Genomic DNA, 19,290 nt, shown 5'->3' on the forward strand with positions numbered 1-19,290 from the left:
CCTGTGCCCACATCCCCGTCTTGATGAACAGCACCACTGTCCACGCCATCACTTGGCCTCATCTCCACCTCCACCTCCTCTCTCTCCCACTTCTGACTTGGTCCCCAGATCCTGTCACTTCTCCCTCTGCAGTGGCCCAGCTCCTCGTTCACCTCCGTGGCTGAGGCCCTCGTCACATCTCACTCAAGTGACAGCACAGCCCTCCTACCCGGCACCCCAGACTCCAGGCCTCTCTCCCAGCCCCACCCATCTGCCTCCTACAGCAGAGATCTTCCTAGAATCCAGATCTGGCACAGTTCCCACCTCCTTAAAAAAAAACTTTAATGACACCTTCTCGTTGCTTTCAGGATAAAGCACGTTCACGTGACATCCAAGGCCCTCCAAGCCAAATTTGGGCTCCTGTAAACCCATTCTAGGCAGGATTACAGTTTATTAATCTAGCCAGTCCTGCAGGACCTGGCCCAATGCCTGGGACACAACACGTGCTTAAATTGTAATGATGTTTTACACAGGCACAGTCAGGCACCCTTTCTTCATACCGTCTCAACCCCCTTTGTTTCACTTTTCTACCTCCCAGCACTCAGGTGCCAAGAGCCCACATTCTCTACCATCGCCAGGGGCTTTAGGGTCAGACAGGACCAATTTCTAACTGAGTTCTGCCATTGGCTCTGTGTGTGATCTTCAGCCAGCCCCTCAGCATCCTTGAGCCTGAGTTCTCTCATCTGTGAAGAGGGGCAGATAAACACTCACCTCACAGAGGTCTTGTGAGGACTCTGTGCAGTGGAGCCCCCAGCATGGGACCTGGCATTTAGTCAACACTCAGCGAAAAGCCTGCTTCCCTCCCCTGCTTCCCTGGTCTTTCAGCTCTTCTTCCAACTGCTCTCATGGCCCAAAGCTTCACAACCACCCCCACCCCTGTCTTAGCCCTCCTCCTACCCCAGCTCCTGGGGGATTCCCTACAGGACAGGCGTCTTGGCTCAGGGATGGGAGGGTGCCTGGGATGCAGATGTTCCACCAGTGGCAGAAGGCATTTGAGGGCAGAGACCCCCCACCAGGCATACCTGGCCTCACCATTACCAGCATCCCCTCTGCTCCAGTTCAGGTCCAGAGAATTTCCTTGGGGCAGGCAGGTGACACTGCAGAATCAGCCCTCCCCTTTATTAAAAGGGTGAACCCCTGCATGGGAAAATTTGAGGGATTTCTTTCCCAGAAATTCTTCTGGTTCTACTTGTCCCAGTCCCAGGTCGGTGTTGGGGAGGCGCTCCCACTCCGTCGATATCTGAGTACTCGGAGCCTAGAAACTCAGGCCCCCTCCACGAGGGCAGCCAGCTGTAGGAACTGCATTCATAGTTGCAATCGCTCTGCTTCCCAGTAGAACAAGAAATATTTAAGGAACAGGCAATTAGCACTTACCAGAAACATTATAAAATTACATACAACTTGCTAACAAGTTTTAGCATCAATCTGGGAGTCTCCTCACTTCCTAACTTGGAGCCTTGAATCTGGCCGCCAAATGCTAAATCTAGGAGGCCAGCCCAGGGGAGGAAGGAGCTGGGACCTGACCCTGGAGACATGGAGGAGCAGGTTGGTGGAGATCATGCAGGGAGGATGCCCAGTAGTCTGGGGACTTGGGTTGAAATTAGGTCACCTGTGTATTCAGCATTGTCCAGGCTCCTGTTATGTGTTGCAGACAGTGTTCAGGCTCCAAGGGGCTACATGACCCTCTCTCTCTCACTCCGAGCCCCCTCGGACAATTATTTATTTACTTACTCCAGAGAATAATTTAGTTAGAAGTTCAATATGATGATGAGAAGAGATAAGGATGAGAGAGACGGTTTGGGGAGACCATGAAGAGCCCGCATCAGCTCCTCACAGCCAGGGGTCCCATCCCTTCTGGTCTTCGTATCTTATAAGATTACAAGACAGTCTATGCCTGCATCCAAGTCCTAGTCTGTCGTCACTGGAGCCCAGGAAGTGGGAGAAGACGGGGAACTATCCAGGAGGGGAAGCTGACCTTACTTGAGGGCATCAGGGAAGGCTCCCTGGAGCAGCTGGTGTCTGAAACTGAGACTTGCTTGAAGGATGGAAAGGAGTTGGTCATACATCCCCTGAGGGAGAGAACGGGCTGACTTGAAATTCTGGCTGACATGTGCTTGGGATTGAAGCTAAGATCTCCGCGGAACACAGTTTGAGAGCACATAGGGAGAAGACGGCCAAGACTAGCCCTCTGCAGGCGGTGTTTCCCTCGCCCTCTCCAGAACTGAACTCTGGCGGTGGCGCAGCAGAGCCTCCTGGAAGAGATGGCCGTGGGGCTGGGCTTGAAACGGGGCAGCAGCCCGGCATCCCAGCTTCCCTCCTTGTCTTCCCCTGCCTTTCCTCCTACCAGAATGTCAAACACGTGGCCATTGTCAGCCTCAGGTCTGCAATTTCCAGAACCTCTGCCTCTTCCTGTTTTATTTCCATAAGCTCAGAGGCCCAAATTTTCCAACTTCAGCCAGGAATAGCACCAGGCATGTTCCTAAGATGGTCACTGAGTTTCCACGATATCCTTCAAGCTTCCTCAGATGCTGGGAGCTAGAGATTAGCTAGAAACAGCAGCTGCCTCCTCTCAGGAAGTCCCAGCAGGACCCACACTACACCCAAGTCTGTCTTGACCCCTGGGAGGGAGTGGGGATGGTTAAGAGCAGAGGATGCTGCACCTTTAAAATCTGGCAGGAAGCAATCTGTCAGTGAGATATACTCTCTAAATACATGGGCTTTTGCAAATAGCAAGCTCCAGTTTGGGGCTAATGCAGACAGCTTAAGGCTATCTGGATGTTCTGCATGTATACATTCATCCTACTGTCTCCATAGTCACCCTGTTCCCCAGCCTCCTTCAGCCTGTGGCACACCCATAACGGGGTGGTGGAGGAAGGAGGTGGGAGGGATGAGTGGCACCGGCTTCATCCACCCACATCTCCATCCCATTCATGAAAGCTGTGTGCAGAGAACAATGCACTGATACCCAGAGCCACACCTAAAGATACACTGTGTCCCTCCATTCTTTGTGCCCTTCCCTTTATCAGTAGAAAAGCAGAGTGGAATGTGGTTCTAAGGAATCCATGAGATCCGGGCATGCCCAGAGGTTGTCTTAATGCACCAGAGATGTCCTGGTCACTCGCCGGGAGTCTGTGCTGGTTACACAGTGGGTCTGGAGCACTCAGGATGTATAAGATGCAGTGCTTGGCTCCGGAGATACAAAGAGAAGAGGGGATGGGATCCTTGGCTCTGAGGAGCTGATGTGGGCTCTTCATGGTCTCCCCAGACCATCTCTCTCCCCTCATCCCTTCTCATCACATCCTGCCACATTGAACTTCTAACTATTCTCCTGGATAAGTAAATAAATAATTGTCTGAGGGGGCTGGGAGGGGGTGGGGGGCTCCTAAGTCTGCCTGGGCGATTCAAGGGGAGATCCCCGAGTGGGAAGCCCTTGAGCTGACACTGAAAGATGATTCTTTGTCTGGCAGACAAACCGCGGGTGTCCATTCAAGAAGAGAGGACAGCAGGTGCCAAGTTAGAGCCTGTGAGAGCCGGCTGGGGTCTGCCAACAACAAGGCAATAATGACCATGAGGAAACACCTCCTGGTCACTGGTTACGTGCCACGTGCCGGCCACTTTGACAATTATCTTATACACAAAAACTCATTTAATCTTCAAAACAGTCCTGCAGGGTGGCTGTTGTTATCATCATTTCCATACTGCAGGTGACAAAACTAGGACTCAGGATAAGAAAGGTGCCCCAGGTCTGCTACCTAGTGTCAGAGCCAGGATACAAACCCAGGACTCTCTGACATCAGCGCCCTTCCTCATTACCAAGACACTATTTTACTTCCCTGCAGGTCGCTCCGTTTTGTGGTGTATAAATCTCAAGATCGGAGGTAGAAAAAGATGAGGCTGGGGTGGGAGCAGATAGGCAAATGACCTGCTATGCCGAGGAGTTAGAGTTTTCATCTGTGGATTAGAGGAAGCCATGGAAGAATTAATGAGCAGGGCACACTCATGATCGGATTTTTGTTTCTGAACAATCTCGCTCTGCTTTGCAGAGTACAACGTAGAAGAAGAGGCAGGGGAACAGCTCTTGCCTAATGCCACGCCCAAGTGAGAAATTTCAAGGAGTAGGCAGAGGCGATGAGAGAAGGATGGAGAGCAGAAGGTGCTGGAATGTGTGGGAGGAGGAGCCCACAGGAGGTGGCTAGTGAGGGCTGCAGTGGGGAGGGGAGGCGGAATCCTGGCTGATGCCCGTGTCTGCCTGAGCAACCTCCACAAAGCCTTTCCACCTCTCCCAGCCCCAGCCCAAGACCAGAGCTTCCTCTCCTGTGTCCCCAAAGGTTGTGTGGTCAGAGGCACACCACCTCGTGGCCCCCGTCATTTACACTGTAACTGTCTCTATACCCACATGTCTGTGAGGGCGGGGGCCGTGGGTCCAGCAGCTCTGTATCTTTACTGCTGAGCGTGGCAGGTGGCACAGTTCCTGTGCAGCCAGTATTAGCCATGCTCACTCGCGAAGCAGAATGCTCTCTTGTGCTCCAGGCACCGTGCTCAGTGCTGGGCGCACAGTGATCAGCAACGTATGACCGGTGCCGGCCTCCACTGGGCTTACACACTAGTCAGTGGGGAGACGAGAAATGAGGAGGCCAGCCTGGCAGCTGCAGGGTGCAAGGGAGACTGAGCAGGTGAATCAGCTTGTACCTGAGGCCCAGCAAACAGTCAGCTCCGGGAGGGTGGAGATGTTTGCCCTTTTTTCCACTGCTATACCTGCAATGCCTAGAACAGTAACTGATGAAACAAAGAACAATTAGTGCTATGAAGAAAAAGATGGGCACCGAGAGAGCAAAGAAAAAGGGAAGTATTTCAGATCCATGGTCAGGGAAAGCATCTCTGAGGAGGTGACATCTTAAGCTGAAGTCTGTAGTGTGAGCCGTTGGCCTTGTGACACAGAGGAGGGGAGGAAGCTGTAGTCCCGGCTGAGGGAACAGTGAATAAATGAGGGAACAAATGAAGTCCCACCTGGTTGGAAAGGCAGTGAATTGCAGCCCAGGCTGGGACGCCCCTCTCCCTCCACGCGGTGCTGCCCTCCTTGGAGCAGCAAATAGTGAATTCATAGACACGAGATGCAGTTCCTTCTGTCTGGATGTTGTCATGAAAGAGGATTCCAATTTGGTATTAGAAATTGAAAAACCTGGGGAGAAGACAGTACGGTTGATCACAGATGATAGGGATAAAACAGCCGAGAAGGGGGAAAGCAAATATGCTGAACAGCCGAGCCCAGTCATGATGGAATTCTGAGGGTCTTTGAAGCATCTCGGGTTTCCCCGCTTGCTTCTGGCAGGCAGATGGAGAGAGAGAAAGATAAACACTTATAAAATGGAATTCTGTTACACCAGATAACAGAAAGCTGCATGCATGATTTTCTCCAAGTCAGAATCTGGCTTATTGATGGGCAGTTCTGGCCCTTGACATCAGACTTGCTTGGCACCTTGCCAGGAGGGCCAAGGTCAAGTGCGTTTTCCTGCCACAGAGCCCAGGGAGCCCCCGGCAGGAGGGCAAGGGGACTCAGTTCCCGTGTTTCCAGCAGGGGTTGGTGCTGGGCTGGGAGAGACTGTCCAGATGAGAACAAGGGGTGTCTGAGGGCCGGAAGCCTGTCCCCTTGCCTTCCTGAAAGGAGATTCCAAACTCTCAAACCACCCCTGCCCTGTTCTTCCCCCTCACTGCTCCCAAGCCTGGTTCTAAGGTCTGCACATGCCCCCTCTAATGCTTTGGACCTCTTTGCCAAATGTGCCCTTAAACCCGCCGTCCCCCCTGCCCCCCGAAGGCACCATTGCCAGCAGCCCCCTCCAGTGCCAGCAGCACCATGAACTCCACATGTGAGAGGGGTGGTGCGTGCACTCACTCTCCAGTGCCGTTCCGCCCACATGTGAAGCCTTCTTCTTTGATCCAGAGCTGTCTCCACCTCTGCCACTTGCTACCCCCCCATCAGTGTCACCACCCCCTTCCTCTCCCACTCAGTGAGTGCTGCCACTTAGCCTCTCGTCTCTCAGCCTCCTTCCCTCCTTTCCCCTCCTGTCCACACTCCACTCTGGCACAGGCCGACTTTGCTGTCCGGCACCTCTTGGGCTATGACTCTGCACATCCTGCTCTGGGCCCTTCGTCCCTCCGCTCTTCCACCCACTCCTCCCTCCAGGCCTGTTTGCCATCCTTCTCTTGGCCTCTCCGTCTCCATCCCCACCCCCTCCTTCCTTCTGTTAGCCCAAGCCCCTTGCATCACCCGTCAGCCTTTGTTTGTTGTTCTTTGGACAACATCCTCAACTCCCTGCCCACCGCCATCCTTCCACGTCTCCACTTGTACCTGAACCAAGTGATGAGGGCTCTGGGAAGAGCCACACAGCCTTGCTTGGTGGTGCCCATGGAAATGAGTTGTCTGCACCCTCCATGGACCCCGGGGGTGAGGGCTGTCAGTCTTCTCTTCAGGGTGATGGCGGCAGACATCCTTTTCCCCACAACTGGTCCCTCCCCTTCAGCAAAGACCATGACACCTCCTCCTCCGCTTGGAAGGAGAGCCTGTGTCATCATGGGATCTCCCTCAAACTCCCGCCCTCCTACCTGGGAGCTCACTGCGGTCACCCCTTCCCTCCTGTCACAGGGGAAGGAGAGTTTCCCAGTTTCTGAGGTGAGCCCCCCAGCACGTGCTGGTCCCAGCCTCCTGCCTTCTCAAGAGCCCCGTGCTGTCACTTCCTGCCTCTCCTCTGGATCTTCAGCTAACCGTTCAATATCTCTCATTCCTTTGTATTCCCTCTCTTTCTCTCCTTGCCGAGTATTTAATTATGGTCAAGTTTCTTCGACCTTAAAAAGTTCATTCCGCTGCCCCGTCAAGGCCATATTCCTCCTAAGTTACCGCCTGACTTCTCTCCAGTCCTTCACTTCCGAGAAGTGCCTTCCTCACAAGTCACCTGCGTCCTCCTCCTCTTTTCCCATCCGGAGCTGGCCCCATCGTTTCGCTCGGTCTCCCGCCAGGATCCAGTGGCCTCCTTTCACTGACCTGCTTTCTAGTCCTTTCTAAACTCCCCCATTTGATGCTGTTGGTCTCCTTCTTGAAATGCATCCTTCTCTAAGCTTCCGGGACCCTGCTCTCCCCAGGATCTTAGACTAGTGTCCTGCTGTCCCTGCAGTGTCCCTAACTGCTGTCAGGACTGATGTCTCCTCTTGCTCCCCCTGGGTGGCCTCATTCTTCTCATGGCTTCTTCTACCGTCTGTGAGTTGCATCCCAAATTCTGCATCTCCAGACCAGACATTTCTCCTGAATGTAAGCCTCGCGGAGCCACTTTCTACTAGATGTGTCCACGTGGAGATGCTGCGTGACCCTCCAGGCCTGCCCCTCCTCCTGCATCTAGTGAAGGGGAAAGCGCACCCAGTGCCAGGTCAAGCCCTGCAGACCCCTGCCTCTCCCTTATCCCCCATCTCCTCCGCTCTCAGTGTGGCCTGTGGCTTCTCCCTGCTTTAGACCTCCCAAAGCCTTCTGCCTCTCCCCATCCCCTCTGCCTGTGCCCCATCCAGGATGCCATCAATACAGCTCCCAGAAGATTGTGCACCTCCTCCTGGAATGGAAGCTCTGTGGCAGCAGGGCCTGTGTCTGCCTTGTTCCCCGTAGCATCCTGCCTGCCCCAGCCCCATGCCCCATGCAGTGGTTCACGCGAAGCAGATATTCAGGTTTTTGTTGAATGAATGAGTGATCTCTCTTCCTCCAGAATTGCCGCCCCTGGACCATTCCCCAGGCAGCAGACAGGGTGATCTTTTAATACCCAATATGAAATGCTAAGTAATGTAAAAGCCTTTCCTTTTTTTTTTTTAAATTGAAGTTTAGTCAGTTATAATGTGTCAGTTTCTGGTGTACAGCATAGTGGTGAAAGCCGTTCTTGACTCCCCATTGCCTACACTCTGAGGTTCAGTCTCGTTCACAAAGGGCACAGGCCTTCCATGCATTGGCCCTGCGTGCCTCTTCCAGCCTCATCTCTCATCACCTAGTAGAAAACTCGTGCTTGTAGAAAAACAATGTGGCGTGATGCTGAAGAGTCCTGGAACCCTACAACCCAAGTTTGGATCTCAGATCCACCATTTCCTAGCTCTGTGACCTGCATAATTCCATGATCTCCCTGTGCCTCAGTTTCCTCACCTGTAAAACGGGGATACTAGACCCTAGCTCAGAGTGTTACTGTAAGGATGAAGTGAGTCCATAGATGGAAAGGGCTCAGAGTGGCAGCCAGCACAGTCAGCACTAGACTGATGAGTTATATGACTTAGTTTGCTATGATCATAACTAGTAACTAGTTAGGATCACTGGTGTCATTGTGACCCTCTCAATGTCTGACCTCTGAGACTTTGCATGGGCTCTTCCCCTACCTGTAAGGCCCTTCCTCTCCTCTCCCTCCTACTAATTCCTTTCCTTTTTTCCCAGCTGTATCAAGATATAATTAACATGTAGCATGTCTATTTAAGGTGTACAACATGTTGATTGATCTGTGTATATATTGTTAAGTGATTGCTGCAGTGAGGTTAGTTACCACACCTGTCACATCACCATATACTCTGTGTGGCGGGGGTGGGGGGTTGTGAACTTTTAAGATTTACTCTCTTAGCAACTTCCAAATACACAGTACTATATTGTTAACCATAGTCACCATGTACACATCACATCCCCAGGACCTATTCAGCTTATAACTGGAAGTTTGTGTCCTTTGTCCGCCTTCCTGTTTCCCCACCCCACCTCACGTTACCCTTGGCAACCATCATTCTACTCTCTGTTTTTAGGAATTCGTGTTTTTTTCATTCCATATATAAATGAGATCATACGGTATTCGTCTTTCTCTGACTTATCTCACTTAACATAATGCCCTCAAGCTTCATCCACATCACAGATGGCAAGATTTCCTTCTTGTTTGTGACTGAAAAATATTCCACTGTATATGTATTCCACACTTTCTTTACCTGTTCCTCCACCCCTGGACACGTAGGTTGTTTCCACTTCTTGGCTATTGTAAATAATGCTGCAATGAATCCCACTTACTCCTTTCAATTGCCACCTCCTGCACAGACTTCAGGCCTCAGTTTAGACATCACCTCCTCCAAGAAGCCTTCCCTGATGTCAGGGCTGGGACCGGGCTGAGGTGAAATAAGCACTCCCCTTGGGCATAATTTTAAGAAAGTCACCATTAAATAATATTTTAATGTAACATTTTAAAAAAATTAAGTTTAATGCAAAATATCAAGGATAAAAAAATCAACATTTCCATAATGACAGGCTCTGATGGCCAGGATGGGGGTAAGGCATGTGAGGTGAGTTGTACAAGTGCCGGGTCAGGTCTGGCCTTTATATTAAGTTCTGGTATTTTCCTTCATGTTGGAATTGATTTTTATGTATCAATTTCGATTGTCTAAAAAAAATTGCACTAGGATATTATTTGTCTTAATTCCTGAGTTTTTGGTGCCTTCTCAATTTTTGTGCCCAAGGTGAGTGCCTCTCTCTCGTACCCTATCTCCAGCCCCACCCTCCACATTTGAATTGGGTGACCCTCCTAGGCCCTTCCACAGCACAAATCACCCTGTGTCATAAATATTTGTTTCCTTGTCTAGATTGTTCTGTCCTTGAGACCAGAGCCCACATCCCAATCTCAAGTGTCTAGCACAGGGATGAGCATACAGTCGGTGCTCATTACTTGCTTCTGTGCTGCTCCCTTCCTCCCCTCAGGACACCTGTTCTCTTGAGCTGATCACACCCTCAGATGAGCAGCTGTGGTCTGGGATGCAGGCAGGTGTACCCTGCTTTTACATCTTCTACAACACAGTGGGACCTCAGCAGGACACCTTAAATCTGGGTCCTATCCCAGGCCATAAGCTCCAGCTCCATCTTTAAACACTGGATAACTTTTACCAGGTCTCAGAGTGCCCACAGTGACAGTCCTCACCAGGGTCTCACATCCCAGGGAGAGCATGTTTGGAGAACCCTGGAAGGAGAGCCTTGCTGCTTGCTTCTCCAGGCTGACTTGTCCCAGGGACCCCTTCTTCCTTTCCTTCAGATCCCCTGGGGCTCTGTGGCCTGGAGCAAAGGGGCCACCTTCCCGGGAAGGCCCCAGTGGCTCCCCTCCCCCAGCCCTGGCATGAGCTCCCTTCCCAGGAGGGTCAGTTGTGCTTTCGGGTGTGTGTAGAGGGAGAGGCCAAGGGCACGTGTGAGAGGAGAGGTGGGCAAGATGACCTGGGCTTGAGTCCTTTGGCCTGGAGTCTGGTCACACAGACCCTCTCCTTTCCCCCTACTCCTGAGGACTCTCACTGTTTGACTCAGGTCACAAACACACACACATACACACTCGCGTGCAATCCCAGCCAAAGCACGTCTCCCTCTGCTGACTCTCAGCAGAGGACTGGTTTGCAGGGTACCACGAACATGACAGTCAAGAGCCCGTCCACATAAGGCAGGCCGTGCTGGGGGCTAACCTGACAGGCCCACGTGTCCCACCAGCTGGGGTAGGAAAGCTTTGGCAGGATCACGCCTTCAGGACCACGGACAGCCACCTTGGAGACCTGGCTCCTGACAGCCCATAATGGTGTCTGAGGAAAAGGCAGGGTCCCTTTTCACTTGACAGTCCTGGGAAGGTGTCCAAAATCTTCCCGATACTCCAACCCCCTCTCTCCCAAATCACAGGACTCCTGCAGCCCTCACCTCACCAGCTGTCACTTCCATTCATGACTCCCTGTCCATCCTACAGGGCACTTTCCTCCCTGGGAACTGGGCTGCTCCCCTGCCTCCCTCTCTCCTATTCCCCACTCCCTCCCCACCCTGCAGCTCACAGCATCAAGCACAGGGCTGGTGGAAGTGGGGGTGACTCTGGAGGAAACTCCAGGGACTTGGCCAGGACAGACTCCTTTCCTGGATAATCAGGGCCCTGCGTGGCTCTCCCATGAGGCAGCTGGCCCACTTTGCTCCCAGAGCCCAGGCCCCAGAGCCGTCTCAGGGAGACCACTACATGTTTGACTCACCACGGTCAGTTGAAGCAAATGAACTTTAAAAGCATGTTTAATGAGTCATTTGTTTCATTTTACCTGCTCCCATCTTGAATTGAATTAAAAATATATCTTCTTGAACGTGCTTCTGTATCAGAAGGCGGTGAGTATTGATTCTCACTTAATCTCTGGTTGGGGGAAAGGCAGGCAGTGAAGCATCAGCGGCCTTCTCATCCCGTGCTTGCCTCGGCGGCTCAGGAATGGACTGAGCTTAAACTCCATCAGGCAACATTAGTCATCTGAATGCAGGGTCAGGTCAGTAAAGGAGTCTCCAAACTGCAAACTGGCGAATTCTTAGGCTGGATATCTCACCAAGAATGGAGACCCACCTTCCCTGAATGAAAAAAAATCCAAGCACCTGGAAAGCTCTGTGGACACAGAGTCTCAGGCATTTGAGAGCTGGAAGGTCTGTTCCCCTCTAGGATGCTGTGTTAAACAGGTCCTTGCAGGGTTTCTCATTACAGCTCCACCTGGGAGGGGGTTGCTCCCAGCCTGGCCTCCTGGCGAAGGTCCAGCAGAGCCTGCAACATGGCCCTCCAGCTCCGGGAGGCGTGGAGTCACCATGTGTCTCTGTTTTCTCTTTCCCTGTCTTTCAGAGATCGAGCAGGGCAGTTGTGGAGACCCTGGCATCCCTGCCTATGGCCAGAGGGAAGGCTCCCGATTTCGCCACGGTGATACCCTCAAGTTTGAGTGCCAGCCTGCCTTTGAGCTGGTGGGGCAGAAGGCAATCACGTGCCAAAAGAATAACCAGTGGTCGGCTAAGAAGCCAGGCTGCGTGTGTAAGTGAGCGGGGAGGGGGCCGCTGGGGGGTCTCCACCGAGAGGCCGGGGACCTGTGTCCTAGCTAATCCAGGGGCCCCACCCTTGGGAACCTTGCAGGTCATAATGGCAGCTTCACTCTGGTTGGTTTCTTCTCTGCACAACGTTGCTGGCTGGGTCCTCATTCCTGGCGGTAACGTGGACCGTAGCACCGAGAATCATTGCTCTGAACGTTTGGGGGCCTTCTTCAATGCCGTCTTACTCCCCCTGGTGACCCTTGAGAGCAGGGCAGAGGCTCAGACCCCGGCGTTTCCTCCTCACCCCTGTTGCTGTCAGTGACACTGTACAATTGAGCCAGGGCAGGAGGGAGTGGCAAGTGTGTAAGTTAGCAGGCTCTGCCTTGAGGGTCGGGGTACTGCAAGAGACCATGGCCTTGCCAGGGTACAAGACGTCTCATCAAGTTGCTTCCTCTTGTATTGGATTTAAGGAGAGATGGGGATTGAGCTGTCTTTGGATTATTGATCTTTGGGAGAAATGGTTGGCATCAGGTGTTCTGTTCTCCAGAGAGAACAACGAATCCCTTCTTCCTTCCTCTGGGATGCTGTGACCACACTTTCCGGTGCAAATAGTACATAAAGTCCTGGCTCCCAAGGAGATTGGCCGGTGTGAGGGGCTGTGTGTAGGAGGAGCAGGCTTGGTCTTTGTTGGGTAATCAGGTTCTTCTCTGGGCTGTCACCTCGTCTTCTCCCAGTCTCGCCGCCCTACCTCCTCCATCCCTTACAGTCTGCTTCTGCCAGGGGCGGCCTGACCCTCTGTCCTTTCTCCCACCCCAGTGGGCATCTCAGGGCCTCTGAGTGCTGCACACTAGAGAGTGGTGGCCCCTTGGGGCTGGGAAAGGAAGAACGTGGGAGGAGATGAGGAAATATCAGTGATGACTGAGAATCTGGCATGTGAGTTGATGAGCTGGATCATACCACGGCGGACTGTGCTTTCCAAACAACAACCAAAAAATCACCTTATTTAGTTGACAAAGTATTTCTGATTACTTGTGAGTTTATGTAAAAATTCTTGCAGAGGTTTAAAGATCAAATCGCTCTTAGCTACACATTAAGCAAATCACCCTTACAGAAAAAAATAAAATTGCAGGAAATCTGCCCATCTCTGGCCCGATGTGGTAGGAATGTAGTGCCCGACAGTGCTGGCCTCATAGCACACTGGGAACGGACAGGACCCAGAGGGGCAGGGGAGGTTAGCAGGGAGCAGCTCAGGGCAAGTGGGAACAGAGGGGCTGACAGTCTAGACAGAGCTCAGGGCCAAGTAGGTGGGCGGCGTGGAGCTCTGCAGGGCGGGTTGGAGGCAGGGCCCCAGGAGGCAAAGGTACAGACTGTGGGAGCTTCAGGTACCACGAGGGATCCATCTCTGACATCCGTCTAGATGAAACAAGGCAGGGAGAACGGGACAGGGTCAGGCATCTGCGGCAGAGAGCCCGCAGGAGCGAAGTGTGTAGCCGAGCCCGCCAGCTACTCAGGACCAGGATGAAGTTCCCTGCCCCACAAGCTGAGAGCCACAGGTGGCAGAATGCTACCTTGGGGGGCTGTCGTCCAAGCCCTTCAGGAGCTTACTTGACCCTTTGGCTCTTAGAATTAGTTTCAGGAAGTCTTTCTAGAACCTTCATTAAGGACTGAAGACCGTGAAGTGCTGCTCAGCAGGCCCTTTGTTTCCAGAAGGAAAGCTGGCAGCCTCTGGCGAGCTGGGCACTGCTTACAATCGGCTGAGAAGCAGGGCAGAGCCATCCTGGAAGGTCTGGGGCGGGGCTCTCTGTGGTTTAAAATGAGGAAGAGGAGCCCGAGGCTTGTTGATGAAAACTGTGAAACAGACCCTGGTGGGGAAGGGGGTGGGTTTGGCATGGCATTTCTTCTTCTGGATGATTCTGGGAGATGAGGGATGGTGCCCCCAAGGTACTCCCATTACTCAGGTTTTTCCGGTCATTTGGGTGTAACAGACACAGCTTGAGTCTCAGAGATGCTGGCTACAGGGGAGGAGACCAGAGAGAGCCAGCTGGCTCCGTGCCTTTGCACCATGCGGCAAGGTTACGAGGCAGCGCCATCTGTCCGCTCTCTACTGAGTTCCCAGCCTCTAAGCCGACGCGTCCCGGGCTTTGCCCTCAGGGAGCTCGCAGTCTAACTGGTGGTGAAAGATGTTACTAAGGAAATCCTGGTGCACTGAGAGAACTTTGGGTTCAAAATCTGGAGACCTGTGTCTTAGGCCCGGCTCAGCTTCGTGGCAATGGCCAGGGCAGCTTCTCTCCGGAGTTCGGTTTACTCATCTATCCGATAGGGTGGCCGTCCCCAGATTCTAAGCCTCTATAATTATAGTTACAGAAAAAGACGATGGCATGGACAGTCCTCACATTTTCCATGATGAGTGCTTGGAAATCACTTCTTAGAGCGGATCATTCATAGACTGGCTCATCATTCGAGGGATAATGTTAAACTTAGGCGTCCTGCTCCTGGCTCCAGATCAAATATACTACAGTGTGTGATCAGTAGAAAAGGGACATCTAGAAGCATCTATAAAAATATAAAGCAGTACAGTCCATCTCTATGTTTTATAAAGTGGTCAGAAATGTACATATAAAAAGCACCTCTGATATATAAAACAGGTAAACAGCGAGGTCCTACTATAGAGCACAAGGAAATATTCGATATCTTGTAATAGCCTATAATGAAAAAGAACATGAAAAGGAACATATGCACGTGTAACTGAAACACTATGCTGTACCCCAGAAATTAACACAACATTGTAAACCGACTATCTTCAATTAAAAAATAACTTTTGAAAAAAGCGTCTCTAGCAAAAGTCAGCTTAAGTGCCCTAAATTTTATCACACATTAGTCATGATAAATATTAACACAAGATTTAGCAAACAGTACTGTTCTTTCCTTCGTAGGGTTTAGAAGAGGGTTGGGGGGATTATTTTGATGGCTCAACTTTCTTTGAACAATAGCCCAGAGACGCGCACAGCAGATCTCTTTTCTTCTTGGAAACATTTTCTTGAAAACAACTCCTTACTAGGGAATTGGCCTGCCGGGACGATAGAAACACACGCTTTCCTTCATGTTCCAAAACATTTTCTGTAGCAAGCAGAGACTTCAGAATCATTTCGTTGGCTTTTGAGCTACTCTCACCGTAGTCGATGCTCAATAGATGGTCTTTTTGTGTGTGTGTCGGTTTGAAAGAAGATGGTGTTTCTCACGGTGGGAAAAAAAAGCATATTGAAAGAAAAAGATGGAGCCAGACTCTTTTACTCTCTCTTCCTCCTTGGTTGATTCACATCTCCGGGGATCGCTGCTCTGAGTCAGATGCCAGTAGTACCACTTTCCATCCAGCCAGCCGTGTTTACTGCAAGTCTGCCCCATGCCAAGCGCCAGGCATGGGAGTCGGAGCTCTTCGGGCTCTGCCTGGAAAATGTGCTCAACCCAGGATCTTAGTGAGAAAGCGCCACCCTGGGGGGCATGTGCTCATCACCTTCCCAGAGGGTCCCCCCCATTTCGCCCCCTTCCTTACAGAAGAATGGAGAGCCTTTCCCACGCAACCCTCCCACTTATTCCTCCACAAGGAGAGATACAAGGGAAGGGAGATACAAATAACTCTGATGGTGGTTTGCACAACACTTGATGCTTTGTTGACAGGCCAGCAGAACACTTCAGTCTTCCTAAGGAAGCCAGGAAACCAATTATCAGTCCATTAGCAGCCACTTTCAGAAGATGTTTCAAAACAGCCTTCACCAGAAAAATGCCAAGACTGTACGGATGCAAGCTTCCCTTCGCCATTTTGTAAACCACCTCGAGAAGGTGTGAATCCTAATTGCTCAGTTCCTGGCGTATATGGCGTATGTGTGAAATGTGAATACACTGGAATATATACAGTGTAAGTTACAAATCAGCAGCTGAACCTTGAGGGACCAAGGGAGGGAGAAGTGGGTCCTTAGGTGCTCAGAGAAAATGTCACAGAGGATACAGGGCTGGAGCTGGGTCTTGAAGATTTGGGAGGCAAAAGAGGGTGTTCCACTACAGGAAGTGGTCCTCTCCTAGTACCTTCCTGTCTTTTCCCCAACTGAGTTCCTCCTGCTAATTACCCCTCCCCCCACTCTGGACACACACACACACACACACACACACACACATTTCTGGACAGAGGAATGGATTAAGTCCTAGGGTCACCAGGATTCTCAGCCTCAGCACTACTGACATTTGGGGCCAGGTAATTCTTTTTGGGAGAGGCAGTCTTGTGCACTGTAGGATGTTTTAACAACATCCCTGTCCTCTACCCGTGAGAAGCCAGTAGTGCAACACCAGCCTCCCACTGCCAGTTGTGATAACCAAAAATGTCTCCAGATATTGCCATGTATCCTCTGGGGAAAAAGCCACCCAAGATGGAGAGCCACCAGCCTAGGATAAGCCAGTCCTGTCAAATGCTAAATGTGATAACATCTGTGTGTTTGCACTTTAAGTTAGGCTACAACTAAAATCCATTCCACTGTGAGGAAGCAATGGGCTAAGGAAGATGCCAGTATTTATTCCATGTTTTGTGTCGTTGGGAAGATAGGAATCTTCCCTACAACTCTATGGGGTATTCTCTCATTTTACAGACGAAAATAAAGTTCAAGGAGACTAGTTAACTAGGCTCAGAAGTTGCAAAACTATGAAATGATGGGCTGGATTTTAAAATATTAATTGACAGACCAGACTCCTAGTCCAGATCCTTTACTTTCTCCATTGCACCAGATTTCCAGAATTCAAGGGGTCACCTGCAGCAGGAAGGACAAGGAAGCCTTAGGGCAAAAATATTAGGCCAGAATACAAAAACAAACTGTTGTCTGAGTTACTCCCATGAAGTGACAGAGATTGATTGACAAGAGTTAAACAAATTCATGAAGGTGAGACCCGTGGCTCTTGTCGGGACTACACTAGTATCGCATACCAATATGCAATATACCAGTGTCAAAGGCATTTCCTCATCTTTGTTTTTTCTCACTCCTCCCACTCATCCATTTATCCATCCATTTTGGTTTTTTGAGCACCTACTGTGTACAAGGTCAGCTGCATAAGAGGAGATGGCTGTTCCTGGGAAAATTCTAAACTGGAGGGCCTCTGGGGATGATTGCACTCAGGTTAAAGGGGCGATCTCTTAGTGTCATGTCCTGGAGAATGTGCTGGAACTCTTTCAAGAAGTATCTGGAGCTCAAGGGCCATGACTTAACATAGGCTTTTGGTATATTCTGGTATTTTAAAAGCTTAAATAAATGTAAAGGTTTAAAGACATAAGATACTCTAAATTTCACTTCCTTAAAACAAAACCAGTTTCAAATTTGGTCATTCCTTATTGATTATTACCCATATACACACGTATTTCATATGGTTTTAATCGAGGTGAATATACCATCTTGCATTCTGTCTTTAAAAACTTTAAAAGACTTCCTGTTATGTTGCTTATCTTGCCGTGTTACTACGTGTCGTTCATAGCAATCACTCTTAATATCTATGGAATATTCTGTCTAGTCAGTGGACCATGACTCAGTCAACCAATTATGTTCAATTATTTTTATATGAGGCTGTAACGAACATCCTCAAGCATATGGCCTTTTTTTTTCTTCTCTTGAATTATTTCCTTAATATAAATTTCCAGGAATGAGATTGTTGTGCCAAAGTATGAATGGTTAAAAATAATTCTTGATGTATACTCAGGTTGCTCCCCCAAAATGTTGTGCCAGTTCATAATCTCAATAGCTAAAGCTTAACGGTTAAGAACAAGATTCATAGAATGCATGCCCTTCCCACCCGGAAATGTGACATGTATTTCTCCTTTATGTTCATCGACTTCACTTTTCTAAGTATAGCAACTCTGTGGTTTTCTTCACATAGGTCACATGTATCGCTTGTAACTTTTATCAGCATCGACAAACCTCAAGTATTTGTGTGGCCTTTCAAAAGTTACTGATTTAATAGGCATAAGTTGAATATATCCCTCCAGCACACCCTTGTCAACTTCCGCCAAGTGCCAAATGTTACGATAAGTGCTGCGAATCTGGAGATGAGCTGGGCACAGCCCTTGACCTCAAAGAGCCCACTCTCACATGAAGATAGATGTAATTATGCAAATTAAAGGGGACTCTTGTGATTCAAAAGTTAGTTTTTCAGTTAGGAAGCATTGGTGAATCAGATGTGTTTAAAACCTGCCCCGTGAAGATTCCTTCTTTTATTTCACACACATTCGCTGAGTGCCAGCGACGTGGTAGGCGTCATAGCGGGTGCAGAACAAGAGAGCAGCAGTCCCTCTTCTCGTAGAGCATAGACTTACGTCATCACTGTTAGGATAGTTGGACCTCAAAGATGGGGGGACAGAGCTGGGGCCCTGCTGGGAAGGGAGATACCCTAGAGGCAGTACTCTGTTCTGAGGGAGGCCCTGGGGTTTGGGCCTCTGCAAAAGAAGGATTTTCATTGGATACACTGACCCACATACCCACAGATACTCACATACATGCACACACAATGCACTGCCAGTCTGAGTACTTGATTTACCACGGTTCCTAAAGGGGTTGGCTGCTGCCAAACGTATGTGAGTGAAAGAAGGGAGGTGGGGTCCATGGGAGTAGGGTCTGGAGAGAGACTGCTGGGTACCCACGGGCCGGACGCATGTGCCTGTTGGAGCAAGAAGTATGAATGTGATAGTAGGATTTCCATCCCAGGACCGTGGACAGAGACTTCAGTCCTGGCCTTTGTCCAGCTGGCCTGGGTCCAGCCCTGCCCAGGAGGGACTTGGGGCGTCTGTAATTTGCAGCCCATATGTAACAACTGTCTGTACTGCACATGGCTACAAGAATGTTGTGTTGGTATTGTCCTTCCCGGTTTGAAGGCTCTTTGTATATTGTGGGTAGAAATTCTTTGTGGTATTTGGTATACATATTTTCCCAGTCTCTTGTTTTCGCCTTTCTTTCTCTTTGTTTTGCTGTTTTGCATTGTGCAGTGGTTTTACATTTTTATATACAGAAATCTCTCAATATTTGTGATTTCTTTTCAAAGCTGACAGAGTTCTCATTCCGTCACAGATCTGAGAAACAGTTTGTTCTATTTTTGGTTCTTTGTCAGTAATTTGATCTTTTTTTAAAAAAAAATATAGCTTGTTAATCCATCTGGAGTTTATTTAGATGAGTGTATGATATTGTCCAAACTATTATGCAGTTTTCCAACACAATTTATTAAGTAATTCATTTCCCTTTTGATTTGAGGGAAATGAATTTTTCTACCACTTACTGAATCCTCAAATGTAGTTAAGTCTATTTCTTGAGTCACCACTTTTTTTCTGATGCTCATTTCTATCTTAGCACTGGTATTGAATAATTTTAATTGTTGTTCTATAATATGTTCTAATATCTGGCAGAGCT

General features: G+C 49.9%; 1 protein-coding gene across 1 annotated transcript in view; it reads left to right on the forward strand.

Annotated features, from left to right (window-relative positions):
• Positions 1-19,290, forward strand: part of CSMD2 (CUB and Sushi multiple domains 2) — a 575,319-nt gene that overhangs the window by 324,293 nt on the left and 231,736 nt on the right. The window contains exon 13 of the mRNA XM_064493786.1: positions 11,685-11,867. Coding sequence (XP_064349856.1) covers positions 11,685-11,867 — 183 coding nt within the window. The remainder of the gene's footprint in view (positions 1-11,684; positions 11,868-19,290) is intronic.

Source organism: Camelus dromedarius, chromosome 14 (genome assembly GCF_036321535.1).
Source record: "Camelus dromedarius isolate mCamDro1 chromosome 14, mCamDro1.pat, whole genome shotgun sequence".
Classification (NCBI taxonomy): Eukaryota; Metazoa; Chordata; class Mammalia; order Artiodactyla; family Camelidae; genus Camelus; species Camelus dromedarius.